This window comes from Sus scrofa, chromosome 15, assembly GCF_000003025.6.
Source record: "Sus scrofa isolate TJ Tabasco breed Duroc chromosome 15, Sscrofa11.1, whole genome shotgun sequence".
Lineage (NCBI taxonomy): Eukaryota > Metazoa > Chordata > Mammalia > Artiodactyla > Suidae > Sus > Sus scrofa.
In genome coordinates, this window is record NC_010457.5 from 48,236,710 (window position 1) to 48,264,297 (window position 27,588).

At 44.9% G+C, this 27,588-nt stretch overlaps 3 protein-coding genes across 20 annotated transcripts in view; 2 read left to right on the top strand and 1 right to left on the bottom strand.

Annotated features, from left to right (window-relative positions):
* Window positions 1-8,964, top strand: part of NSD3 (nuclear receptor binding SET domain protein 3) — a 126,542-nt gene extending 117,578 nt beyond the window's left edge. For all 12 annotated transcript variants that reach the window (XR_002339361.1, XM_021075908.1, XM_013984071.2 and 9 more), the window contains 3 exons: window positions 1,221-1,327; window positions 2,201-2,405; window positions 3,064-8,964. Coding sequence is in view for 11 of the 12 variants with exons in the window: in XM_021075908.1 (XP_020931567.1) it covers window positions 1,221-1,327; window positions 2,201-2,405; window positions 3,064-3,305 (554 nt within the window). In the remaining variant the exon portion in view is untranslated. The remainder of the gene's footprint in view (window positions 1-1,220; window positions 1,328-2,200; window positions 2,406-3,063) is intronic.
* The window catches only part of DDHD2 (DDHD domain containing 2), a 52,482-nt gene continuing 28,116 nt past the window's right edge, over window positions 3,223-27,588 (bottom strand). For 5 of the 7 annotated variants that reach the window (XR_002339363.1, XR_002339362.1, XM_005671773.3 and 2 more), the window contains 2 exons: window positions 18,459-18,566; window positions 15,625-17,775 (listed from right to left, as the gene is read on the bottom strand). Coding sequence is in view for 4 of the 7 variants with exons in the window: in XM_005671773.3 (XP_005671830.1) it covers window positions 18,485-18,566 (82 nt within the window). In the remaining 3 variants the exon portion in view is untranslated. Of the gene's footprint in view, window positions 3,337-15,266; window positions 17,776-18,458; window positions 18,567-27,588 lie in introns of those variants that run through there. The other 2 variants (XR_002339364.1, XM_001925923.5) reach the window with 2 other exon arrangements.
* PLPP5 (phospholipid phosphatase 5) lies at window positions 9,345-15,130 on the top strand. The gene is given in 8 exon segments (XM_005671771.3): window positions 9,345-9,470; window positions 9,612-9,720; window positions 10,140-10,230; window positions 11,098-11,161; window positions 11,587-11,711; window positions 12,619-12,759; window positions 12,762-12,788; window positions 13,683-15,130. Coding segments are annotated over 8 exon segments (792 nt in total). The 5' UTR covers window positions 9,345-9,399; the 3' UTR covers window positions 13,847-15,130.

Genomic DNA, 27,588 nt, shown 5'->3' on the forward strand with positions numbered 1-27,588 from the left:
AGTAAAAAATCTATATCCTACAAAAGGGAGCTTAGAGAAGGTATGACAGAGCCCTGTGTGTCTAAGATCCTACGGACTTAATTCTCCAAATTATGGCTGTCTGTGTCATGTAGCCAGATGTTTAAGCTTTTGTTTCTTTTCTTTATAAAAAATTTTTAAAAGTAATTAGCCTATGTTAACATCAGCTGGTTTCTTTGTTTGGGGGCGGTGGTTTTGTTTATTTTGAAAGATCAGTCTGTTTCAAATTAGACATAAAAAGCTTTCTGATGCAGTTATTGCTTTCATTTTTCCTTACCCATCCGGCATCTTAACATCAACCTTAATTTCTCATTTGTTAAGTTTGTAGAAAAATGGGTGGGAAGAGAAATGCTGTAGCCAAAAGGGTTATTTGGTGGGTTGGTGTGTATGTTTTTGGGGGGTTTTTTTTTTGGCTACACCCGAGCCACTGCAGTGACAGCACTGGATCCTTAACCCACTGTGCCACCAGGGAACTCCAAAAGAGATTTAAAGTATGTTTCTGGCACTCACTGTGGATCGTTGAAGTCCAGCTAAAAGAAAGCTTGGGGCTTCTAGTTTGCATCCCTGGGTCCTTGGTGTATATAGTAAACCTGGATTTTGAACTCTTTTCTGATCATCATGTAAGGCATTAATTAGTGGAAATAGTATGGTTGTCACAGTTCCATGGTCATATTGGTTCATTTGGAAATGAGTGTAAATTAGCTTTAGAAAAGGGAGCTATGGACTTCCCACTGTGGTGCAAGGGGATGGGCAGCAGTTCTGCAGCACCAGGACACAGGTTCAATCCCCGGTCCAGCACAGTGGGTTAAAGGATTGGGAGTTTCGTAGATCAAAGCTGCGGTTTGGATCTGATCCCTGGCCTGGGAACTTCATATGCTACAGGGTGGCCAAAAAAGAAAAAAAAAAGAGGAGGGAGGGGAGAGTTAGAAACCATTTTTCTTGAGCTCAGATTTCAGATCCTTGTTCTCTGTTACATAGTCTTTGACCACGTAAGTGAAAAGGCTATGATGGCCTTTGTGGAATATTTATTTCTGTTTTAGTCATTGGAGGATGGGGATGTTTTCCTCTAGTTTTAGTTGTTTTTCCTTATTCCCATCCTATCTTCAGTGTGGAGGAAGAAAAATCTTCATGTCAGAATGGCCTTTTTTCATTATGATGGTGTGTTTTTGCCAGTATGAATAATTCTTTCTCTTATGTTCTAGGGATGGAGTTAACATTTAATTACAACCTGGACTGTCTGGGCAATGGCAGGACGGAGTGCCACTGCGGGGCTGAGAACTGCAGTGGTTTCCTCGGTGTTCGGCCGAAGGTCAGTGGTACGGGGGCCATGGCCTGAGAGCCGGGGACCTGCTTGTGCAAGTCCATTTCAGGGACCATGGGCCGTGGGGCCTGGTATAGCTTGTGGGTCATTCTGAAAATGTGTCTGTATTTTTGATTGAATTTGAAGTTAGCAAAATCCTTTTCAAAAACTTTTTTTAAAAAATTCATGGGAGAGGAGTTCCCATTGTGGCTCTGTGATAACGAACCCAGCTGGTATCCATGAGGTTGCAGGTTTGATCCCTGGCCTCACTCAGTGGGTTAAGGATCCATTGTTGCTGTGAGCTGTGGTGTAGGCCAGCAGCTGCAACTCTGATTTGACCCCTGGCCTGAGAAATTACATATGCTGTGGGTGCGGCCCTAAAAAGACCAAAAAAAAAAAAAAAAATTCACAGGGGAGTTACTGCTGTGGCACAGGGGGTTAATGATCTGGCTTGTCTCTGTGGAGGCCCGGGTTCAATCCCCAGCCCAGCACAGTGGGTTAAGGATCTGGTGTTGCCACAGCTGTAGTATAGATCACAGATGTGGCTCAAATTTGATCCCTGGCCCGGGAATCTCCAGATGCCTTGGGGCAGCCAAAAAAAAAATTCATATTATACTAAAAGCCATCAAATTATATACTTTAAATTGGTGAATTTTATAGTTTATAAGTTATATCTCAATGTCCTTGCTATTTGAAAAAAAAGAAGTCAGTGGAAATGAAGCCTTATTTTTATTACAGTTCTGTTATGGGATAAGCCCTCCTGGCGTTTGAGGTAACTGAACAACAGATGAATTTAAATCAACGTGAGGTTGTGGAGTTTCCTTTTATGCAAAGCTTCACGCCCTGTGATCCTTAAAACCCTGTTCCCTTTTTCCCCACCAGTCGGCATGTGCATCAACAACTGAAGAAAAGGCAAAAAATGCTAAGTTAAAGCAGAAGAGACGGAAAGTCAAAACAGAGCCCAAGCAGCTGCACGAAGATTACTGTTTCCAGTGTGGAGACGGTGGAGAGCTGGTCATGTGCGACAGGAAGGACTGCCCCAAAGCCTACCACCTCCTCTGCCTTAACCTCCCTCAGCCGCCCTACGGTAAGCTCAGCCCCAGGCCCTTCCCGCCTCGGGCTCCGCCAGCCGTGTGCCGCAGTGTAGTCCAGGCTCTGCAGTCCAGCTTCGGGGGTCAGGAAGCACTGGCTAGAGCCGCAGCGATGGCAGACAGAAATTTTGCTAGTGAAAAATCTGCCTCTCGGAGTTCCCACTGTGGCTCAGCTGGTTACAAACCTGACTGGTGTCCATGAGGACACGGGTCCAGTCCCTGGCCTTGCTCAGTGGGTTAAGGATCTGGCGTTGCCGTGAGCTGTGGTGTAGGTCACAGACCTGGCTCAGATCCTGCTTTGCTGTGGTGTAGGCCGGCAGCTGCAGCTTCAGTTCAACCCCTAGCCTGGGAACGGCCCTAAAAGGCAAAAAAACCACAACCAAACCAAACCAAAAAACCTGCCTCTTTGCTAATGTGGGATGCCTGTGGGCCAGCAGGGGCTGGGTCTCACTTTTTATTACTGAAGCGAGTATTGGCTCCTACAGGCTGGGCTCCAGGCAGTAGCTCACAGCCGCACAGAGGGTACAGCCAGCCCACAGCTGGCCCAGACTTGCATTTAGTCTCCAGTCAGAGAAGAAGGTGGGAGCTGGGTGCGTCACGGGTGATGGGACAGACACTCACTGGGCTGTCCCACTGCTTCCCCCGCCCCCCCAGGAAAGTGGGAGTGCCCGTGGCACCAGTGCGACGAGTGCAGCAGCGCAGCTGTCTCCTTCTGCGAGTTCTGCCCGCGCTCATTCTGTAAAGATCACGACAAGGGGGCGCTGGTGCCCTCGGCACTGGAAGGCCGACTCTGCTGCTCTGAACATGACCCTGTGTCTCCCGTGTCGCCGGAGTACTGGAGCAAGATCAAGTGTAAACTGGAATCGCAAGATCCCGGAGAAGACGTCAAAGAATAGATGGCTGGTGATCCTCCTTTTTTTTCTTTTTCTTTAAGTGAAAAAAGGAAAAGAAAAAAGTAAGTAGATGATGCGTCAGTGCAAGAAGAGACTGCGAAGCGCACACAGCCCCTGTGGCCGCGCTGCCTGATTAAAGCGAAACTGGGGGACCAGTTGGTGCAGACAGAGGCCGTTGGCGGTGTCTGGCTTTCCAGTTCTGTTCTGTTGGTTTGGGGGATTCTTTTGTGGTGGGTTAGATGCCCGTGGTCTTTTCTTGCCTTTTATTGTGCTTCAATGCCTTTGCAGCTAGAAAAAAGAGATGTCTTGGCTTTTGAAATAAGAACAAAGAGAAAAGAAAGTTTTGTTAATGAGATAAATCTAAAGTCTAGGATGTATTCCTTGGGTGTAAAAGGCAAAAGTAGCCATCATTCCTTTATTTATTTTCATTGTTTAAAATTTTGAGAAGTACAGTTCAGAGTCTAATCAGTGTGAGCACACGTGTGTGTGTGTGTGTGTGTGTGTGTGTTTGCAGTAGGAACTGGAGAATGCCCTCTAGGAAAGGGTATGACGCTCTCCTCTGCCTCTTTCCTGAGCAGCAGGCAGGCGAGCTTCTCTCTCCCTTCCAAGTGTCTTTCTCAGTCTCAGAGAAGGGCTCGTGGGAGCTTGGAGTCTGGCCTCTGAGAACAAAAGGCCTTGGTGGATGTTCCCTCCATGGTCTTAAACCAGGTGGGCTTTGTGATAGGATAACTTTACCTTGAAAGGTATATAATGTGGTTTTGTTTTTTCGTTTGTTTGTTTTGGAGAAAACAAAAGAAATGGATGCCCTCACTGAGTTTGAAATGCTTTCCCATCGATGATGGCTATTATTGATGAAGTGTGTTTATGTGGATATGAATGCATAGTTAGAATGGTCATTCCTGTTATTTTGACACACTGGTAAGGGCAGCTAAAGGGAGACAAAAGGCATAGACCAAAAGTTGCATCAAATAAGCACCATTTTCTATCGAATTTAACGTAGACCCTGGTCTGACTCGAGAGAATTATGGGCATTTTATTTTCTGTCTCTGCTTTCCTCTCCCAATCAAACATTCCTTTTGTCAGCTGACCACTCAGCCATGTTTCATGGTGAAAACTACACAAATGAATTTGAATTATATTTGAATAGATTTTTAGTTCCTAATTTGGGGGGGAATATCCCCAAGTTGTATGTAAGCAGTTTCTATTTAGTTTTACCCAGCACTTAAAATTGCCCCCTTTGAGGAAGGGGAAGCACTTCTACTGGGACAGGGCATGGGAGAGCCACACTTCATGGCAGCAGCACTTCGGGAAAGCTCCCCAGAAAGCAGAACCGGTTGGATGGCACAGGGGCGAGAGGACCAAGATGCCTGCCCACAGGGCTCACTTGTTTTCAGTGCTTAGGAGCGTGTAGATTCCAGAGTTCCCCGTGTAAACTCATTAGTGGTGTCTGGTGTCGTTGTCACACTGTACTAAGTAGCAGCCTAGGGTTAGCTTGGTGAATGTTAATTTTCTCTGTGAATTTTGACTGCTTACAGCCGCTGGTACCTGGTAGCATTTATTTTCCCTCAGGAAGAACCCAGTAACCACATAAAGGTCGGGAAGATAGATGCCCCACCACATTCCCTGTGTCACGTGTGCTCCCTTTTCTTACCAATTTAGAGCTCTTTTCTGGAAAAAGGGGGAAAAAATCTGTTTTGTGCCTCTTCTTCTTTTTTTAATTTGTATGTATGTAAATGTGCAATTATACTGGATTCTTTTTCTTGTTAAAAAAAAAAAAAAAACAAAACATACAAAAAAAAAAAAAAAAAACAGCAACAACAAAACACTACAATTCCTTTACTTAAAGCTCCTAAACTGCCATTTGCCTGATTCCAGCAAATAATTCTGAGGTAACTTACTGGACCTCCAATGAGTCTATTGATTAGATATGGTACCAAAAGAAAGGGCAAAATAGAAAATGCTAGTATGCCTGTTACCAAACGTGACTGCCGCAAGCTCACCAAAACACTAAACTTTGCTCTTGAGCAATTACATAGTTTCAAGTCCTTTTAAAAAATAATTTAAGAAATTCTAGGTTTTATCATACTAAAAATTTATTTTATATATGTATATGATAAATGTTTGCTTTTTTAAACTTACTAACATGAAGGATTTCCTTTAATATTTGAACTGCAACTCTTGTTGAAACAGTATCCAACATGAAATCTTATCTCTTGCTTTGTTTTGGACTTAGTGCTATTTAATATCTGATGACTTTTATATGGTAAGCCAGGGTATATCCTCTAGACTACAGATACCTTAGGTTTAAGTACTTTGATGCAGCTTCTTCATTGTGTCACATTTTGTTTTTATATCTGTCACAGAGCTCTGCTGAGATTTAAGAAAAATTTTTTTGTGGGGGAAGGGGGGTATTAGGATTGTTCTGCCAATTCAGAAATCAGGGTGGAAAACAAAATGTCTAACTGTAGCTCTGGAGTCTTTGTCTGTGAGTGCTCTTTAATGGTCTGGAAAGGGGGTCATGGCCATGCCTGGGCCAAGGAGCTCTCCTCACACCTCCGTGGTGTCACTGTGGACCTAGTTTGTGTGTTTTAAAGCTTCAGGTATGGCAGCAGAGAAGCAGTGAGCTGTGCTTTCCGCGTGCATAGTACCTATGCAGCATGCTTGCCGGTGCTCCTCCGATGAAACCCTGCAGAGGTCCTGGCGCTCACTCGTAGTCTGAGGTGATTTGTTAACTTGAATCTGTATGGGGTCAGAGCATAAATGGTTGGTTTTTATGGTGTCTGAAAATGAAATAACTGAAAGAAGCATGGGATAATGGTGTTGGGTTTTGTTTTTTATGTTGATTCTTAGGGGGCGAAAAGCAGATGTAAAATGTTTGATAATCAGCTCAAGAAATTAGATCTGTAAGAGCTAAAGGTGAAATCCTAGGAGACCTCCGGGCCCTGGTGGTGGGAGGGTGGTTTGGAGTTGCCCGGCTGGCTGAGGGGCCGGTGGCCCTTCAGTCCTGGAAGCCGAAGCCCGAGGAAGCCCATCACTTCCTGAATAGCTAAGCAGGGCTGGAGGGAGGAATGAGGTGGGTTTTATTTTCATTTTTCTTTTATCAAGTTCCCACCCTATCCTAGCTCTGGCCTAAGCTAGAAAACAGGCTGACTCTGAGAATCATTGAAACTTGGAGATTTCTGTGTGTTCAAGTCAGGAACACATCTAAAAGCAAAACAAAAAAAAAGGTGGGGAGCAGGAGGCTGCTCCCAGCTCCCTGCAGCCATTTCCACAGAGTGTTGGAAATGCCTGTGAGTGGCGGGGTGCAACTGAGATGATTGCCAGAAGGACCCAGACAGGCGGGGCTGTCAGACAGCCTTCTTTCCTGGTTTGGGAAGTGGACTTTCCTCCTTGAGTAGCTCCAGTCAGGGTCAGATCCGGGTCTGCAGTTTGGAAACGGGCCAGCTGGGTGGGACACGGTCTCGGGACCACGGGGGACTTGTTGTTTGTCCTTCGTCGCATTTTAAACATAAAGCTCTTTATAGCAGTCACCTTACAGTCAAGGTGCTGCCGCATGCCTTGTCCTGCCAGGATGAGAGCCAGTCACCACGGAGTCCTTACAGCTGGGACAGCTCACATCTGTGAGGTACAGTGACACGGGGGAGTTGCTGTATCGTTGGGCGGTGTGAATTAGACTTGAATGACTTCCTAAAAGGCTGATCTGTCTAGGCCGCTAGTTGTCCCGGCTGCCGCAGATGTGATCATTTGCTTTGGCCTTGGGCCACCTTGAATCCGTCTTGGGTTATTTGTAAACAAGGAGTAGAACTCACTTCATTTTCAGACAGGCTCGGGAAGAGATGTAATTAGACAGCTTTGCCATGAATTGACAAATACGGAAGAGTTGGAAATTGTATATACTGAAGTCTACCAGCTCTTATCTGGGGTGGGGTTCAGGGAGAAGGGGGGTTATGCGGGGGGGAGGGGGGGGCGGGGGGGAATGATGATGTTTACCACAGGTACGAAGTCGTCACTTTAACATTGAGACCTCTGCCTCATTGAATTCAGGTTTTTTAAGTACTTGAAACTCCTCAGATTCTCCTTATTTTACAGTTCTTTTAAAACTTATGAAGTAGCGAGCATTGTTTGTATCCTGTTTTGTCTCTTACCCCCTCTGGCGTGGGTGAAAGGGGAGCCCCGCAGGCGGCTCACAGCACGGCCGGATTCAGTGCACATGCTTGGGGAAGAGGCTCCTGCATGAAATACCAGCAGCACTTACACAAGGATTCCCTGTGTCTGTTCTTTCTTTTGTCATTTTGTCAACCCTATCCCCAAGCACCTTTTCTTTCCTTTTCATTATACGCCTGTGTAGGGAAAAAAACAGAAATTTGCACTTAATGTTACACTCCTGAAATGCTGGGTGTGTGTAGCCTGTGTGTTTCAAGCCTATTTCCGTTCTTTCCTCTTTCAGTCCATTGCTTAAGTGACAAGTTCAGATGCTTGTGGCACTTAATGTATGAAGGGGAGAGGAAGAGAATTACCTTCCTTTGGTAGCCTCTCCAAGTCATTAACATGTAAGAAAAAAAGGGAAAAGATGAATAGTTGCCAAAGTCATTTCTTCGGTCCTTAGTTTGCCTGTGTGGCATCAGTGCATCTGCTCATTGGCCAGAAAGCGCCCTGGGGCCCGAGCTCCTATCCCGACCTCCACAGAGCTCCGCTGTGTGCGGGTGGCTCTCCGTATCCAGCAGATTACCTCGGTGAGGGATTTATGTGGTATCCTTGACAGTTTAGAAGTGGACTGGATAAAATTCACTTTTACTTTGTTGTCACTAATACTGCTCTTTATCTCATTGTGCTGTCACATACCCTTTGTCAAAAAAGAAAATCACATTGCCACCAATAACCACGATGCTAAGTGAAGATTATAACTGGCTAATAAGGTTCTTTTTATATACAAGGGTGTGTGCAAAATTGGAATTGATATGAGAAATTCATTTGTATCCACTTGTGATATTGCACAACAAACACAGATACCTACAGATTCTGTTTTCATTTCCTCGTGATCTTTATCTATAATGACCTTTGTAGATTGGTTATTTCTGTACTTTATCTGTAATAAACTTTGTAGATCCTGTGAAATGTTATTTTGCCTAAATCACTTGAGACTTGAGTCTTTAATAACAAAGCATCAATATTCACTAAAGTCAATCTCTTTTGAGTTTCTGTGACTTGGCTAGAAGCTCCTGACACTAAGGGATTGGTGTTCATTCTCCCTGGGGGGTTCACTAGGGCATTACTGTATAATGACTTGATGTTGCCACATAGACTTCAAGATATATGATATTTTGGGGATTTTGTTGATTGGCCTATGTTTTATTGCATAGTGTGAAATGTGTAAAGCTTGGTTAACCTGTATATAGATAGCTTATTGTTGACCAGTTATAGTATATTTAGGATTGCTTGTAATATTTAAGCTTCTTACTACTGTGCGTGCTGGTAGGAACATATAATTTTTGTATATTTACTGAGATGTTGCCCTTTTTTATTTTACAAATACTTTGGAATTCAAATGTGTTTTTTGCTTCCGTGAGGATTAATTTGGAAAGGTTTTTAATGACATTCCACTGATTTCAGATTTTGCTTGGAGACCGACTTAAATAAATTGTCCTGTATGTTCCAAATTAAACATGTGGACTTATTCATTGCCTGTAAGTTCTTGCTGCAACTCAATGGGCAAGAGGCCATTCTGGGCCGGGGCGGGGAGTGAGGGGGTTGAAACACCCAGAAAGTCCAGCCCAGCCAGCAAGGCCTACAGCCGGCGGCTCCCGAGCGGTGTACGGAGGGAGCCACGTGCTAATGTGCTACGCTGCTAAGACACTTGGATCCGGAAACGTGGGGTCTGCGTGGCTTCCACGGAGGGAAGGCCCGGGCCTCTGCAAAGTACTAAGTCTGGAAACCACGAGGTGACGGGAGGGGGACGAATGCCAGTGGCGATTCTTCACTTCCGCCCCTCCCTCTCCCACGCCCCGCCCCGCCTTGCTCCGCCCCTGACACCGGGTGCAGCTTCGCTGCCACCACCCCAGCACCTTCCTCTCTGCAGCCACGTCAGCCGCATCCAGTGATGGGGAAAGTGGCGGCAGCGGCCTTGGGGGCCGAGGTGGGCGTGCGGATCGCGCTGTTTGCGGCCTTCCTGTAAGGACTTGGGTTCGGACCCCCGGAGACCAGCCCCGCAACCCCCGGCCGCCCGGTGGAGAGCAGATCCGCCTCCCCTCCAGGCTCCGCCCGCTTCCGGGAAGCTGCCGACGCGCCTGCACCTTTGTGTTCCCCCTTTAGGGTAACAGAGCTGCTCCCGCCCTTTCAGAGGCTCATCCAACCCGAGGAGATGTGGCTTTATCGGAATCCGTACTTTGAAGCAGAGTATTTCCCTACCAAGCCGATGTTTGTGCGTGAGAACCAGCCTTCCTTTTGACCTTCGTTCGAGTTTAATGTTGGGAAGTGGGAGGGGCTCATCCTGTCTCCAAAATGACCTTTGTTGATGTGCTAAAACTTTGTATTTAAGATCCGGATTTACAGAACAAGGTGCCCATCCACTCTGGCTCAAGATACGGGTTCTGAGGACGCTTTAGGGCGCCCGGGGTAACTGGTCATTTAGTATACGGGTGATGGGTGCTCCTGGTGGTACTGTGTGCCCAGTTTAGCGCAGACAGACACTGGACACTGCATTTGCAGGGTAACAGGTCTAACAGGTGAGCTGTGCCTTCACTTCCGTCCTTCTCTTGTAGGAGCTATTTTCATACTTGTGGGAAGTTTTATGTGCGATTTTATCTTTTGTATTTTAACCCCTGACATATTCTGGTTCAGGTTATTGCATTTCTCTCTCCGCTGTCTCTGATCCTCCTGGCCAAATGTCTCAAGAAGGCAGACACAGCAGACAGCCAACAAGCCTGCCTGGGTAAGAGCCAGCCCTCCTGGCTGGTGTCTCCCTTTAGTGCTGAGAGAAGGGTGACGACGGGTTCCCTCACTGGGGTTGCAGTCTCAGTGTGTGGGAGCCACTGACCTGTGTTCCTAAACTAATTCTGTCACCCCTGTACTCCACCTGTGAGAAGAAGTTGGTTCACTGGGTGTGTCTCAGGGCACTGGATTATTTGTCTAGAGTACGGAAGTTGTCTGTGTACCACAACAGAGTGGTCACCGAGGGCCAGAATTTTCTTTTTTTTCCTCTTTAGGGCCACACCTGCTGCATATGGAAGTTCCTAGGCTAGGGGTCAAATCAGAGCTGCAGCTGCCAGCCTACACCACAGCCACAGCAACACCAGATCCTTAACTCGGTGAGTGTGGGACTGAACCCACATCCTCATTTTTAGACTCTGCTTAAAATTCTCGGGGAAAGAGCACAGTGGCCTTAGAGAAAGGTTAGTGTGTGTTTTGCTAGCAACTTTATCTAATAACACTTAGTCTTTTTAGGGCCGCACTTGTGGCATATGGAGGTTCCCAGGCTAGGGGTCTAATTGGAGCTGCACCCAAGGCATTTGGAAGTTCCCAGGCTTGGGATGGAAACAGAGCCGAGCCAGTGGCCTACACCACAGCCACAGCAATGCAGGATCCAAACCGAATCTGTGACCTATACCATAGCTCACAGCAATGCCAGATCCTTAACCCACGGAGCCACAATGAGAATTCCCAGAATTATTCTTATACTCAGCTCTGGGTGAAGCCTGACTATTGCTCTATAGAAACCACAGTTGCTCTCTTAATGGACAGCGACCATACGACTCTTTCAAGGCAGATCCTACTAACAGCAAGTTTCTTTATTTTCCAGCTGCCAGCCTTGCTCTGGCTCTAAATGGTGTCTTTACCAACACAGTAAAACTGATAGTGGGGAGGTAAGTGACAAGAGCCAGCCTCTGTGCCCGTCTCAGGAGAGGTGGTTAACAGACCTTTTCTCTTTATTCTGTCTGATCTTTCCCATTTACCACCTCCTCCCTTAGCTCCACCTCAGCCCCTCCCGGAACACCTATGCACTTTTATGCTCAGACCAGCATCTCCCAGACACGGAGTGTGTACCCCAAAGCATCCCCAGAAGCTGCAGTTTGACTTGCTCTTTGCCCTAAAAAAGTAATCATGTGTTACAGTGCCTTTTTTTTGGTCTAATTTAAATATTGACCCTGGAAATAGACTTCTTAATTGTGACTACTGATCCAGTTTTATTTTGCCTGGGACACTATTTGAGGGACAGTTAACAGGATTATTGCTGTCTGACCCAACCAAGACATAATTTCTAGAGGTGCACCATGCTTCTTTCTCCCAGGCCCCGCCCAGACTTCTTCTACCGCTGCTTCCCCGATGGCCAAGCCCACCCTGACTCCGTGTGCACTGGCGATAAGGACGTGGTCAACGAGGGCCGGAAGAGCTTCCCCAGTGGACATTCTTCCTGTATGAATGCATGTGGCCTCTCCTTCTATGCTCTTTCTTCTTTTGGGATCATAGAATTTTAACCTAGGAAGCTTGTGAGGATGGGAACATGTCATGTGTTCTTGTTCTCATGTCTGGAAATTGGAGAGCCCCCCCTTCTTTAATAACAGTCTTGAACCTCGACTATTAAATATTCAGGGACAGAGGAAATACTTTACCCCATGAAATTTGAACTTTTTATTTATGACTATTATTTGCCTCAATACTGCAATCTTGTACTAGTCATAAAAATGTTAACTACCTTTACTGAAGAATTACTTTACGTCAGGTGCTTTGGAAGGCATTTTATTTATTTTTGCTTTATTTATGCTGCACTCTCGGGATATGGAAGTTCCCGGGCTAGGGATCGAATCAGAGGTGCAGCTGCTGGCCTACACCCCAGGCACAGCAACACAGGGTCTGAGCCGCAGCTACGACCTACTGCGTAGCTCACGGCAACACTGGATCCTTAACCCAATGAGCGAGGCCAGGGATCAAACCCATATCCTCATGGATGCTAGTCAGGTTCTTAACCCACTGAGCCACGACAGGAACTCTGGAACTCTGATTCCAGCCTCACTGGATATGGTAACAGCCCAGTGTGCTGGCTACAGTTACTCTGGGGATTCCCATTTGTACAGGAGGAAGCTCAGGCACTGGGAAGTTAAGACCTGCGCAGAGCCGGCCACTGGTATTCCAAACACCATCTTTAGGGTAGATACTATTCTCTTTGGGACACTGTCCTTTGGTTTCCCTTTTGTTTGCTTCTCCCTGGTAACTGATAATCTAGATCAATGATCTAAGCCAGAAGTTAGAAGAAGGGCTAACGACGTGTTCATCCCCGAGGCCTCCCCTTTCCCTTCAAAGACATAGTTCTTTCCTCTCCTAGTCGCGTTTGCTGGTCTGGCCTTTGCATCCTTCTACCTGGCAGGGAAGCTGCACTGCTTCACGCCACGAGGCCGAGGAAAATCTTGGCGGTTCTGTGCCTTTCTGTCACCCCTGCTCTTGGCAGCTGTGATTGCCCTGTCCCGCACTGTGACTACAAGCATCACTGGCAAGGTGAGCGAGGCAGTCGGGCCCTGGAGGCCTCCGCGGTTCTCCATCATTTCTCCCCAGCACTTGGCACAGGGGACCCTCCCCCAGGTATGTGCTGAGGTCTGTGCTGAGTGTGCAGCTGTCCTATGTGGGAGATGAGAAAGCACCCTGCTATCTTTTAACGAAATTACCAAGGAAGAATATCCTAATTTTTCCATGATTTTTCAGCATCTTAAGTTCAGAATGAACTCTAAGAAATTTTTTACAACCAACCTCAAAGCTTAATTTACTTATTATCTTAAAAAACAAGTTCATTGGAGTTTCCATCATAGCAGAGTGGAAACAAATCCAACTAGGAACCACGAGGTTGCAGGTTCCATCCCTGGCTTTGCTCAGTGGGTTAAGGATCCGGTGTTGCCGTGAGCTGTGGTGTAGGTCACAGATGCGGCTTGGATCCCGTGTTGCTGTGGCTGTGGTGTAGGCTAGCAGCTGCAGCTCCGATTCAACCCCTAGCCTGGGAACCTCTATATGCTGTGGGTATAGCCCTAAAAAACCTAAATTTTTCCACAGAGAGACAATTCCTGGAGAGGTGATTCCTTCCTCCAGACCCCTTTATATGGTGAGAAGGGGTTTGTTGATAGCATTAAGAGAACCTTTGGGACTCTCCTGAATTAAACGAAATTCAATTTAGTGAACCCGGAAAAAGCCTTGTTAAACTTAAAAGTATGCTTTGAATTGGCCTTTAGAAAAGAATCTGATAACGACAATCCTGCAATCTATATGATAAAACTAAGAAAGCCTGAATAGCCCTAAACCTGCAATGGAGAGGCTCTGCAGCCAAACAAGAAGAGCCTGGGGGCTGGCGCCCTCTGCTGTGCGGCTCCGGGAGTGAGAAGGCTGCTCTCTCCTCTCCTGCAGATGTCCTGGTTGGATCTGCCATGGGCCTGACCTTCGCCTACGTCTGCTACCGGCAGTACTACCCTCCCCTGACGGATGCTGAGTGCCACAAACCACTGCAGCGCAGCCCTGCTCTCCCCACCACAGAGAAGCAGCCCGGCGCCCCTTACCATTTTGCTGTTTAGAAACTGGAGCTGCCTCCACGGAGAACAGGTGAACCAGCCCCTCCTAAGAGGACCACGCCCAGGACAGGAACTTCTGACCTTTTACCTCATGAGAGGCACAAGTGAGGACAGAAGCCCCCAAGGTTATGCGGGTTTGCCCCCCACTTGAGTGGATTCATCGCAAGGAGTCAAGTCCATTTTCACTATTCTCCATCCACTGGGGGAGTGAGATCTTTCCCTGGTCCTCCAACAGCTAAGTCTGGTCCTTCGGCTGGTGCCCCAGGATCTCTGGTATGTTTACATTTAATACTATTCTTCACAAAGAAGCCTTTCCATTAGCCCCATTTTATTCTAGAAGCTAGTGTTGATTATCAACAATTTTCATTTCCCATAGCTCAAAATCCTAAAATCCAGGACATGAGCAATTACATTTTTTTTTCTTTTTTGGCTTCATCCTTGGCATGCAGAAGTTCCGGGCCAGGGATCAAACCTGAGCCACAGCAGTGACACCACCAGATCCTTAACTGGTAGGCCACCAGGGCGCTCCAAAATTATTTTAGGTTTACTTTTACTGGTGACAACTCCATCAAGCCTTAAAGAGGAAAATGTCCAATTCTGGCTAATTTACCTCTGTTACACATATCTCTTTCTTGTTTTTGTCTTTTTAGGGCAGCATCCACAGCATACAGAAGTTCCCAGGCTAAGGGTTGAGTCCAAGCTGCATCTGCGACCTACACCACAGTTCACGGCAATGCCGGATCCTTAACCTACTGAGATGGAACCCGCATCCTCATGGATACTAGTTGGGTTCATTACTACTGAGCCACAACAGAACTCGTGTTAGGCGTATCTTATCAAGTCCAGCCAAATACTGCTCTCCATTTTGAATACTGTGAACATGACTCAGTAACTCAACAAATCATCACATCAGTTAACACAATAAAAAAAGAAAGAAAATGGTCAAGAGTGTGGCTTCTGTACTGAGAGTGATCCTTTGTTCTGAACTGTGCTCGCTGCCTCTTTCCGTCTACTCACAAATGCACCAACGCTGCCAAGCGGCCACGGCAGGAGAGGAGAAGCACAGACGCCATTCTCTGGAGGACACATGCTGCCTCTCCTGCCCTTCCTCACAGTGGCTGCAGCGAACAAAGGACGGGACATCATCGGAACTGATGCGCCACACCCTGCAACTGCCTTCGTCTTTACTGCGATCATACTTTAGATATGACCTTGTTTTGTGTATTTCTTTCTATAGCATTTTCAGTGTATCTTTCTCCCTTAGTAAATAACGATATTCAAATGAAATAGTGAGTGTGGGCTTTTTGTACTTCAGGTACCATCTGAAAACTGAAACATTTCTGAAGTTAAACACCAGATGTCTCATCCGACTTAAGTGAGTCAACTACCTCTAGTGGTGGCTAAGGAACATCTCAGTATTTACCTTATAATCGCTGTGGGTCCCATCACCAGTCACAGAGTTCCCACCATGGTGACACTGGGTTAAGAATCCGACTGCAGAAACGTGGGTTCAATCCCCAGCCCAGTGGATTAAAGGATCTGGCATCACCACAGCTGTGGCGTAGGTTACAGCTACAGCTTGGATTCGATCCCTGGCTCAGAATTTCCATATGCTGTGGGTGTAGCCAAAATAAATAAATAAATCACCAGTGAAGGGAAAAGAACTTGCATATTCGTTCTTGCCCCAAACTTCTTTTAAATTCGTTTTAGTAATACATAGGGGAAGAGAAATGGCTATTGTATTGATTCTTGTTACTTTACGATGGATGAGCCCAGGAAAGTATAGGTCAGTATGGTTTTATTTCAGTATTTGCTAAAGTTTTAAATAATCGCATAAAAAACAAACATTTCAAAAAGTGCAAAATATTAGAAAGCGAATCTGTGCTATTAATCTTTCCATGCAAACAATCTCTTGCTGAGATTAAGCAATACCATTTCTGCAGCTGGAATATGTATAAAATGATACTCTACCAGAGTTTAAAAACAGGCTTGGTCAAGAGATTGTACATGATACAACCTAAGTGGTGCAAATAATATACGACTAAGTAAGGAATTTAAATCAGGCTCACTACTCTGTGTAATATACATCTGCGATATTAGCACAGGTGGACAGACAGGATATAAAGCTCTTTCCCAGGTACCTGCCCCTCACCACCAAGAAGGAAACTCTTCTGTGTACAAACAGTGGTTTATCTAGTGACCCAGGGTGATGCTGCTCATCTTTGGTTACAGGGACTCACTCTTGCTTGTGCTTTGGTTTATTCTTAAATAGTACTTACTCCATTAACATGAAGAGTAACTCTAAACTTGAAGAGCAATTTGATGAAAGCATCCCCTTTATAATATATACTGAATGTGGCCCTTGATTCCCAGTAACCTGTACTTCAAACTCAGAGTTTCTGTGGTAAAGAAAATAAAGCACTTCACGTGCCTGAACTGCTCAGTGGCGTGGTCAGCATCAGCCTATGAGCACATGGGCAAAGAAAGGCGCTCACCTTACCCAACCTTCTCTCTTGGGGTAAGTCACCCACCACAAAGGGAGGAAGACCACTGCTGCCGAAGGGATGGCTTGTGTGGATGTTAAATGCCTGGGCTTTGGTTACCATGGTACATTTACAAGCAACAGAAAAAGCAAAACACAGCTGGCCTGCCTACGCCACTCTATCCACCAGGGCCTGCAGGAACCTGAGAGAGGAAGGTAAAGGACTCTCACAAAGAGAACCGCAACGACAACAAACTGACCAGTGACAAAAAAAAAATACCTACAGCACAGTGGTGAGCAGACATCAGCCTACACCTGCCCATCTTCAGGGTACATCTTGCATGCATGTTCTGACCCCAGCTCTGCAACAGCTGTTCCTGGCCCCACGGACACAGATTTTTCTTTCAGGGTAAGTGTCTCCCAGTAGCCAGACCTACTGCTCCACCAGCAGGGTCGGGCCCTGAGCCTGGGTCACAGCACTCGGGACTACAGGCACCTTATGCTTTTCAAGAGGACACACAATACTACCTTCAACCAAGGGGATGTGGCAGGTGGCTGACACAAACCGTTTCCCCATCGAGGTCCCACTAAAGGATTTTCTTCATAATAAGCAGCCTGAGCTGTGTAATTTCAGGACTGTCGGCTTTTATAACTTTGCCCTTAACTTTATCCTTAACATGACAACTAACAAATAACTAAGTCAGACTTCATCTAGTCTGCCAGTCTGCAGCAGGAGATAAAACAGCAGGTCTAGGATATTTAACACCCCTGCTTTATAAAGATGCACCTGAGGTGAACTAAAGGGTCCATTTTAGATTCTTAGAGTGGCTCAAACGGCTATAAAAACAATGAACAGCATCATGAGTCCTCGCAATACATCTGTCAGTCAGCAGTAGAGGCAACAGTATTTACAAGTTTTTGTCTGTCTTCATACAGTACTTGTAGGAAACAACAGCTGGCTTGAAAGAATGTGACTGCCCACCAGTCCATCCCTCATCCACTCAGACGTAGCCTTCGAATGCAGAGAACCCCCATGAGAGAGGGATGAGTGGACCCCAAAATGCCTTCGGAATCTCAAAAGTCCACTTCTACATAGAATATTTTCGGCAGATGAGAGGTGATTTCCTAGAAAAATTTATACCCGACCCCAAATAAAACAGACTTTATAACATCTCAGGTAGTAAGTAATAAAGTGCGGTACCTAAACGCCATCATCAAAGAATTAAAGATGCAAACCACCCCCAGCTACAAAGTGTTTCCATGAAGCCAGTGGTCAAAAGTAAGAGGGCCTTCCCTTTGCTTTTCCACTCACTTCCAGAGAGGAAGATTCTCTTCCAAACAGCCCAGTGGTGAGTAAGTGGCAGGCAGCATGCAGGACATGACGCAGCTGAGGAGAGGGAAACTCCAGTGACAAGAGGTGGGTTTTCTGGGGAAGGATCCCTGTGTCTGTCTAGGGGAGAGAGTGGAAAAGAGGTCATCATGCTGGAAGGCAACCAGAGAGAACATCAGAATCTGACACGCAAGCTTTCCCGGCACACGGCTAACTGAAATGCTGAGTAAGGAAAATCCCAGGACGGACTGTTTGAAATGAAAGCTTTAAGTGTTGCCATGGTAACTTCTAGATGATCAGAACTATTAAGATTCTGAGTTCAGGAGTTCTCTTCATAGCTCAGTGGTAACAAATCCGACTAGTAGCCATGAGAACACAGGTTCGATCCCTGGCCTCGCTCAGTGGGTTAAGGATCCAGTGCTGCTGTCAGCTGTGGTGTAAGTCGCAGACACAGCTCGGATCCCAAGTGACTGTGGCTGTGGCTGGCAGTTACAGCTCCAATTACACCTTTAGCCTGGGAACTTCCATATGCTGGGGTGCATCCCTAAAAAGACCAAAAAAAAAAAAAAAAAGGTTATAAGTTAAGATCCTACAAATGGTAAGTGTTATTGGACAAAGTTGCTAGCAAAACATGCACACACTAACCTTTCTCTAAGTGGCCCGCTGTGGTTTTGCCCCATGCATTTTAAGCAGAGTTCCTCTAAAAGTAAATTAATAACCTAAATCTTGGTGACAGGCCACAAAAAGTATAGGCGAATTCTGGGCCCTATGTTAATATGTATACATGACATTTAAAAACTTACATTAAGCAGCCAGAAGTGATTCATTTTTACTGTAAAGGCTGATCAAGGAAGATACCCTGGGTTTGGTAGATTTCTTTGAGGACTAGCAATACTGTATCTTCAGACTCCCTGTAAAGAGAAAAAATTACATTGTAAAAAGAAGAAACAACTGTACTAGATGCTTTACACATATTATCTCAGTCTATACAAGCACCTTACACATTCATATTTTTACTATTTAAAAAAAAAAATCCGGAGTTCCCGTCGTGGCGCAGTGGTTAACGAATCTGACTAGGAACCATGAGGTTGCGGGTTTGGTCCCTGCCCTTGCTCAGTGGGTTAACGATCCGGCGTTGCCGTGAGCTGTGGTGTAGGTTGCAGACGCGGCTCGGATCCTGTGTTGCTGTGGCTCTGGCGTGGGCCGGTGGCTGCAGCTCCGATTTGACCCCTAGCCTGGGAACCTCATGTGCCGTGGGAGCGGCCCAAAGAAATAGCAAAAAAAAAGACCAAAAAAAAAAAAAAAAAAAAAAAATCCGACCCAGGTATGACGTAATTGGCAGTGGTTTGGAAGCTAACCATCTAACAAAGAAGTCCAGCATGATGTGCTATAATTTTAAAAAGCTAATAGTAAATAACCAGGCTCTGTTCCCTTTCTATAGAACTCATTCTTGAGACAACACAGAAGAACCATCCAGTTGGTCACCCTAATTTTTTAAATGTTATTCACCTTTTTCAAAAGGAGTTCCCATCATGGCTCAGCAGAAACCAATCTGACTGGTATCCATGAGGACGCAGGGTCAATCCCTGGCCTCATTCAGTGGGTTAAAGATCCAGTGTTGCCATGATCTGTAGCATAGGTCACAGACAGGGCTCAGATCTGGCCTTGCTGTGGCTGTGGTGTAGGCCGGCAGCTGCAGCTCTCATTCGACCCCTAGCCTGGGGACTTCTATATGCCGCTGGTGCAGCCCTAAAAAAGCTAATATAATCATATGCTTGGAAATGAAAGATATAAAAGGGTATAATAATGAAGCTCCTTCCCACCTGTTTCTTAAGCACTAGTTCCCAACTTCTGACAACCAATGGTATCAACTTTCATGCACCTTCCAGCTATTATTCATTGTGTGTAAAGCAATTACTTACACTCAGTTCATAAAGAAATCTGAGTATAAAAATAACTTCTTGAGGGATTGCATAAGGGTATATGACTCAAACATTTTTCAAGATCTGAGGTTCAACATTTTTTTTTTTTTTTTTTTTGTCTTTTCAGGGCCACTCCTGCGGCACATGGAGGTTCCCAGGCTGGGGGTCGAACTGGAGCTGTAGCTGCCGAACTACACCACAGCCACAGCAACATGGTATCCGAGCTGTGTCTGTGACCTACACCACAGCAAACACCACCAGATCCTTAACCCACTGATCGAGGCCAGAGATCGAATCTGCATCCTTGTGGATACTAATCAGATTCTTTTCCACTGAGCCATGATAAGAATTCCTGAGGTTCAACATTTTTAAAGTCACAGATCTATTTGAGAATCTAATGAAACTTCTGGATTTCTCCCCAGGAAGGATAACATATACATATACACCCAAAATTATAAACAGAATTTAATTGAATTCATAGACTTTTTTTTATCCCCCACAAGCAGCATACATAAATTTTATGTTAAGAAGTTCCTCCTGGAGTTCCCATAGTGGCGCAGTGGTTAACGAATCCGACTAGGAATCATGAGGTTGTGGGTTCGATCCCTGGCCTTGCTCAGTGGGTTAAGGATCCGGCATTGCCGTGAGCTGTGGTGTAGGTCTAAGATGCGGCTCGGATCCTATGTTGCTGTGGCTCTAGCGTATGCTGGCAGCTATAGCTCACCAATTCGACCCCTAGCTTGGGAACCTCCATATGCTGCGGGAGCAGCCCTCAAAAAGGCAAAAAGACAAAAAAAAAAAAAAAAAGTTCCTCCTATATCAATGAGAGGAGAGTAGCTAAACCAAATATTAAAATGGTATGATTCTGGTTCCTAAATAAATGGATCAATGAAAAAGAACAGGATGTCCAAAAACAGCCTTAAATACACATAGGAATTTAATATAGGAGTTCCTGTTGTGCCTCAGCAGATTAAGAACCCAACGTAGTGTCCATGAGGATATGGGTTCAATCCCTGGCCTCGCTCAGGATCTGGCGGTTAGGTAACAAATGCAGCTCAGATCTGTTGTTGCTGTGGCTGTGGTGTAGACCGCAGCTGCAGCTCCAGCACTAATTTGACCCATAGGCCTCAGGTGCAGCCATTTCAAAAAAATAAAGAAAGAAAGAAAAAAGAAATTTAACACCATAAAGTTAAGAATCTCAAATCTATTAACAGTGTAGCAACAACTGAATAGTCATCTGGAAGATGACTTGGATAAATGTGAATGGAATCAAAGATTTACATGTAAAAATGAAACTTTAATTTTTTTTTTTGGTCTTTTTTTTTTTTTTGCTATTTCTTGGGCCGCTCCTGAGGCATATGGAGGTTCCCACTGCACCACGACGGGAACTCCCAAGGATCCTGTGTTGCTGTGGCTGTGGTATAGGCCAGCAGCTACAGCTCCGATTGGAACCCTAGCCTGGGAACCTCCATATGCTGCAGGTGCGGCCATAGAAAGACAAAAAAAAAAAAAATGACAGACAGATCAATGGAATAGGGCCAAGGCCATTCAGTAGTTTCTCCATCTGAATAAACTCTTCAGCAGATGTTGCTGAAATAACAGTAAAGTCACATGCAAAACAATAAACCTCAATCCTTTGCTCATACCATATTTAAAAATCAAAATAGATCAGGGAACTAAATATAAAAGCTAAAATGATATAACTTCTAAAACAAAGAAGAAACCTTAATGACATTGGATTTGGTAAAGATTTCTTCAATTCTTAGATATGTCAAAAAGTCACAAATGGAGTTCCCGTCGTGGCTCAGTGGTTAATGAGTCCAACTGGGAACTATGAGGTTGCGGGTCTGATCCCTGGCCTCACTCAGTGGGTCGAGGATCCGGCGTTGCTGTGAGCTGTGGTGTAGGTCGCAGACGCAGCTCAGATCCCGTGTTGCTATGGCTCTGGTGTAGGCCAGCAGCTACAGCTCTGATTAGACCCCTAGCCTGGGAACTCCCATATGCTGCGGGTGCGGCCGTAGAAAAGACAAAAAGACAAAAAAAAAAAAAAAAAAAAAAAAGCCACAAATGTCAATAAATTGGACTTCATAGAAATAAACTTTTGTTCTTCAAAACATACTTGGTAGAAAACTGAAAAACCACATCCTGAGGAAAAAGCATGTATCTGAAAAGGACTTGTAATGAGAATATAGAAAAAAGTCTTGCAACTTAATGAAATAATCCAATTTTTTAAATAGGCAAAAGATTTCAACAGATAATTTGCCAAAGGTGTAGATGGCAAGAGGTGGCACAGTAAAGAGGACATGGAATTCACCACTCATCCCCCGCAAACACATAAAAAATACACCCACATGCAGAATAATTCGCACTGGAAACCAGCAGAAAAACTCCTGTGCAACCCAGGCCATAAGAAAGATCCACACACAAGTTCCAGTTGTATGTTAGCAATAATGAACCTGACTAGTATCCATGAGGATGCGGGTTCGAGCCTTGGCCTCGCTCAGTGGGTTAAGGATCCGGCATTCCCATGAGCTGCTGCATAGGTCACAGACACGGCTCAGATCTGGCATGGTTGTGGCTGTGGTGTAGGCCTGCAGCTGCAGCTCCAATTCGAGCCCTAGCCTGGGAACCTCCATATGCCTCGGAAGTGGCCCTAATAAGAACCCCCCCCCAAAAAAAAAGACAGAGAAAGAAAGATCCACAAGTAATCAGGACAGGAAGAAAAGCCATCAGATCAGGAACTGTGCTCTTAGGAAGGAACTCAGAGGAAAAGGGAGACTGCAGGGCAGAGATCTGCCCTGGAGAGTAAGCAGTGAAAGCCTCAGATCAGATGCCCCAGGTTTGGGTCCTAATCATGGGAGAAGCGCCCCTTGGCTGGCTGGAAGACCAGTGGGACTAACAGGAAGGCTGCGGGAAGCCCAGACTCCAGATTCCACAGTGAGGGGCTCACACGTGCTGGCCTCCCCCACAGGGTGGAAAGGACAGCTGGAGGATTGCTCTGGTGGCTGCCTACATCACAGCACATCTTAGCCTGAGGTGAGGCGATGGCTGTGAGGGACAAGGTGGACCTGAGCCCGAGGCTGAGCAGAGGAAGGGAATAGCTACAGCGCCTCCACAGGCATTGCACAGCAGGCAGCTCTGACACAAGCAGAAAGCCCACCGGACCACACCTTGTCAATACTCCCCAGCTCTGGGGCAAGGGTTCCCATGTGGAAGAGGGTAAAACACACACATAAAGGGAACACAGCCAGCCTGGGCCTGAGACTTAGGGCTTCTGCTCCAGCAATTGGGGATCAGACTTCGACCCAGAGAGGGGAAGCCCCCCTCACACTAGCTCCAGTCCCTCCCTATCCAGCCACACCCCCTACAAAGATGACAGCTGTCAGCATGCCCTGAAGAAAGACTCACATCCCAGTGTCAAATCCAGCTCACCCACCAAAGGCATGGGGCGCACACAGTCTACATATACGTATAAGAACATGCCTCCAATGGAGTTCCCATCGTGGCTCAGTGGAAACAAATCTGACTGGTATCCATGAGAATGCAGGTTTGATCTCTGGCCTTGCTCAGTGGTTAAGGATCTGGCATTGCCATGAGCTGTGGTGTAGGCTGCAGATGCAGCTAGGATCTGGAGTTGCTGTGGCTGTGGTGCAGGCCAGTAGCTACAGCTCCAATTCAACCCCTGGCCTGGGAACCTCCATATGCTGTGGGTGCAGACCTAAAAGACAAAAAAAAAAAAAAAAAAAAAAAAGAACATGCCTTCAAGACCGTAATACATAACTATCTCACCTAAATTCACAGAAACAGACAAATTTAAGCACAATGAAAAGACAGAGGAATTGCTCTTTCAATTGCAACAGCAAGAGGAAAACCATTGAAAAATAATAGTGAAACAGAAATAAACAATTTACCAGATAAAGAATTCAAAACAAAAAATACATAAATAGAAATTTTTTTACAGCAGCCACCTGAGCCACAGCAGTGACAATGCCAGATCCTTAATCTGCTGAGCCACAAGGGAACCGCTGAACATAGAATTTGTGTGTATCTTTTTAGGCTAGGAGTCAAATCAGAGCTGTAGCTGCCAGCCTATGCCACAGCAACACCAGATCCGAGCCACGTCTGCAAAAATACACTTGGAGTTCTTGCTGTGGCACAGTGGGTTAAGAATCTGACTGCAGCGGCTCAGGTCACGGCAGTGGTACAAAGGCATGGGGCGCACAGTCTCACGGCAGGTCAATCCTTGACCTGGAGCAGTGGGTTAAAAGATCTGGCATAGCTGCACCTGCAGCATAGGTTGTAGCTGAGGCTCAGATTCAATCCCTGGCCCTGAAACTTCCATATGGCATGGGTGCAGCCATTAAAGAAAAAAAAAAAAAAAGCACTAGAAAGAATGAGTAGCCTGAATGACACAGAAGAATGCATAAGTGATCTGGAAGATAGAATACTGGAAACTGCCCAGTCAGAACAGCAAAAAGAAAAACAGATTTTATAAAACTAAAACAGGAAGTTCTCTTGTGGTGCAGCAGGTTAAGGATCTCGTTTTGTCACTGCAGTGGTTTAGGTCGCTAGAGTGGCACCCGAGTTCAGTCCCTGGGCCCAGAAACTTCGACATGCCACAGGAGTGGCCAAAAAAAGAAAAAATAAGGTAAAAATATGAAAACAGTATAAGAACTCTCTGGGGTAACATTAAGTATATCAACATTTGCATTATAGTAGTCCAGAAGAAGAGAGAAATGGGGAACAAAAATGTATTTGAGGAATTATGGCTAAAAACTTCCCAAACGTGAAGGAAACAGACATCCAGAACAGAAAGCACAGAGGGCTCCAAATAAGATGAACCCAAACAGACTCATGCCAAGGCAAAAGTGGGCGTTCCCGTCGTGGCGCAGTGGTTTACGAATCCGACTAGGAACCATGAGGTTGCAGGTTCAGTCCCTGCCCTTGCTCAGTGGGTTAACAATCCTGCGTTGCCGTGAGCTGTGGTGTAGGTCGCAGACGCAGCTCAGATCTGGCATTGCTGTGGCTCTGGTGTAGGCCAGTGGCTACAGCTCCGATTAGACCCCTGGCCTGGGAACCTCCATATGCCACGGGAGCGGCCCTACAAAAGGCATAAAGACAAAACAAAAACAAAAACAACAAAAAAAAAAAGACAAAAAAAAATGGCAAAAGTTAATGAGAAAATTCTAAGGGCAGCAAGAAAAGACAAGACAGGAGTTCCCATTGTGGCTCAGTGGTAACCAACCCAACTAGTATCCATGAGGACACAGGTTCAATCCCAGCCCTGCTCAGTGGGTTAAGGATCCCACGTTGCCATGAGCTGTGGTGTAGGTCACAGATAAGGATCGGTTTCAGAGTTGCTGTGCCTGTGGCATATGGCGACAGGTGTAGCACCAATTCAACCCCTAGCCTGGGAACATCCATATGCCATGGGTGTGGCCCTAAAAAGAAAAAAGAAAGGAAGAGAGAAGACATATACAAGGGAATCCCCATAAAGCTATCAGCTGATTTCTCTTCAGGAACCCTGCAGGCCAGAGGGAATGGCATGATACATTCAAAGTTCTAAAAGGAAAAAACCTGCAACCCAGGATACTCTGCCCACCGAGATTATCATTTAAAATCAAAGAAGAGATAAAGAATTTCTCAGACAAGCAAAAACTAAAACAGTTCATCAATACTAAACTGACAAGAAATGTTAAATGTTAAAGGGTTTTCTCTAAGTGGAAAAGAAGAATCTATAAGAAAAGGAGAAAATCCCACCAGGAAAGGCAAATATATAGTAAGGACTGAGGATCAACCACTACATAAGTCAGTGTGAAGATTAAAAGACAAAAAACTGTAAAAGCAACTACAACTTACAATAAACAGATTTTGATGTAAAATATGACATCAAAAACAGAAAATGTGGGGGAAGTGAGTAAAAAAATGTAGATTCTGAAGAGAATGGATTTGACCTTAAATGACTACCATTTTTTATTATTTTTTTTTCTTTGTCTTATTGCCATTTCTTGGGCTGCTCCCATGGCATATGGAGGTTCCCAGGCTAGGGGTCCAGTCGGAGCTGTAGCCGCCAGCCTACACCAGAGCCAGAGCAACACGGGATCTGAGTCACGTCTATGACCTACACCACAGCTCACGGCAACACCAGATTGTTAACCCACTGAGCAAGGGCAGGGATCGAACCCACAACCTCATGGTTCCCAGTCGGATTCGTTAACCACTGTGCCACGACGGGAACTCCATTTTTAAAAAGTAGATATAGTTCAACATATATGAACCCCAAAATAAAACCTATGAAAGATACATAAAAACTAAAAAGGACCATCAAGTTAAATAAAATCATTAAACCACAAAAGAAACAAAAAGAAGAAATGAACAGAGAAAAACTACCAAACAACCAGAAAACAAGTAATAAAGTGGTAGTAAGTACATATCTATCAATAATTACTTTAAATGTCAATGGAATACACAAAAGAGTGTATGACTGGACAAAAAACAAGACCCATCTATATGCTACCTACAAGAGACTTACATCAGAGCTAAAATATATACACTGAAAATGAGGGGATGGGAAAAGATATTTCATACAAATGAAAACTAAAAGAAAGCAGGGGGTGTTCCATGGTGTTGCAATTGGTTAAGGATACAGCATTGTTGCTGCTGTGGCATGGGTTCAATCCCTGGCCCAGGAACTTTGGCATGCTGTGGGCATAGCCATAAATAAAAAACAAACCAGAGGTAGTGACAAAATAACAGGCTATAACAAAAGACAAAGGAGGGCATTATATATTGATAAAGGGATCAATACAAGAATAGGGTAGAACATTTGTTAACATATATGCATCCAAGTCAAGAACACCTAAACATATAAAGCAAATACTAGCAGGCATAAAGGGAGAGTCGACAGTAACTCGGGAGACTTTCACACCACACTTTCATCAATGGATGGATCATCCAGACAGAAAATCAATAAGGCAACAGTGGTCTTAAATGACACAATAGACTAGTTGGATATAATAAATATCTAAGGACATTACATCCAAAAACAGTAGAATACACATTCTTTTCAAGTGCACATGGAATAGTCTCCAGGATAGATCACACACTAAGCCACAAAACAAGTCTCCACAAACTTAAGCAAATACAATTTATATCAAGCATTTTTTCCAACCAAAATGGTGTGAAACTAGAAATCAATTACAGAAAGAAAAATGGGAAAAATGGAAACAAGTCTCCACAAACTTAAGCAAATACAATTTATATCAAGCATTTTTTCCAACCAAAATGGTGTGAAACTAGAAATCAATTACAGAAAGAAAAATGGAAAAGGACAAACGTGGAAACCGACATGCTACTTAAAAAAAAAAAAAAAAAGAAGCCTCAATAAAGAAATCAAAGAGGAAATCAGAGAATACCTGGAGACAAATGAAAACTGAAACACAATTGTCCAAAATCTATGCGATGCAGCAAAAGCAGATCTAAGAACAAAGTTTATAGTTATACAGATCTTCCTCAAGAAACAAGACAAATCTCAAACCTAAACAACCACCTAAAAGAATTAGAAAAAGAAGAACAAACAAACCCCAAAGTTAAGAGGAAGGAAATAATAAAGATCAGAGAGGAAATAAAGTGAAATTAAAAAAACCTAGTAGAAAAGATGAATAAAACAGAGAGCTGGTTTTTTGAAAAGATGAACAAAATTGATAAACATTTAGCCAAGCTTAACAAGAAGAAAAAAGAGAATCCAAATAAACTAATAAAGGAAATAGGAGAAATAACCAATACCACAAATATATAAAAATATCACAAGAGGATACTATGAAAAATTATATTCCAACAAATGGACAACTTAGAAGAAATGGACAAAGGTCTAAGAACATACAAACTGCTAACACTGAATCAAGAAGAAGCAAACCAGGGAGTTTCCACAGCGGCAGAGTGGAAACAAATCTGACTAGTATCCACAAGAATGCAGGTTCAATCCCTGGCCTTGCTCAGAGGATTGCAGATC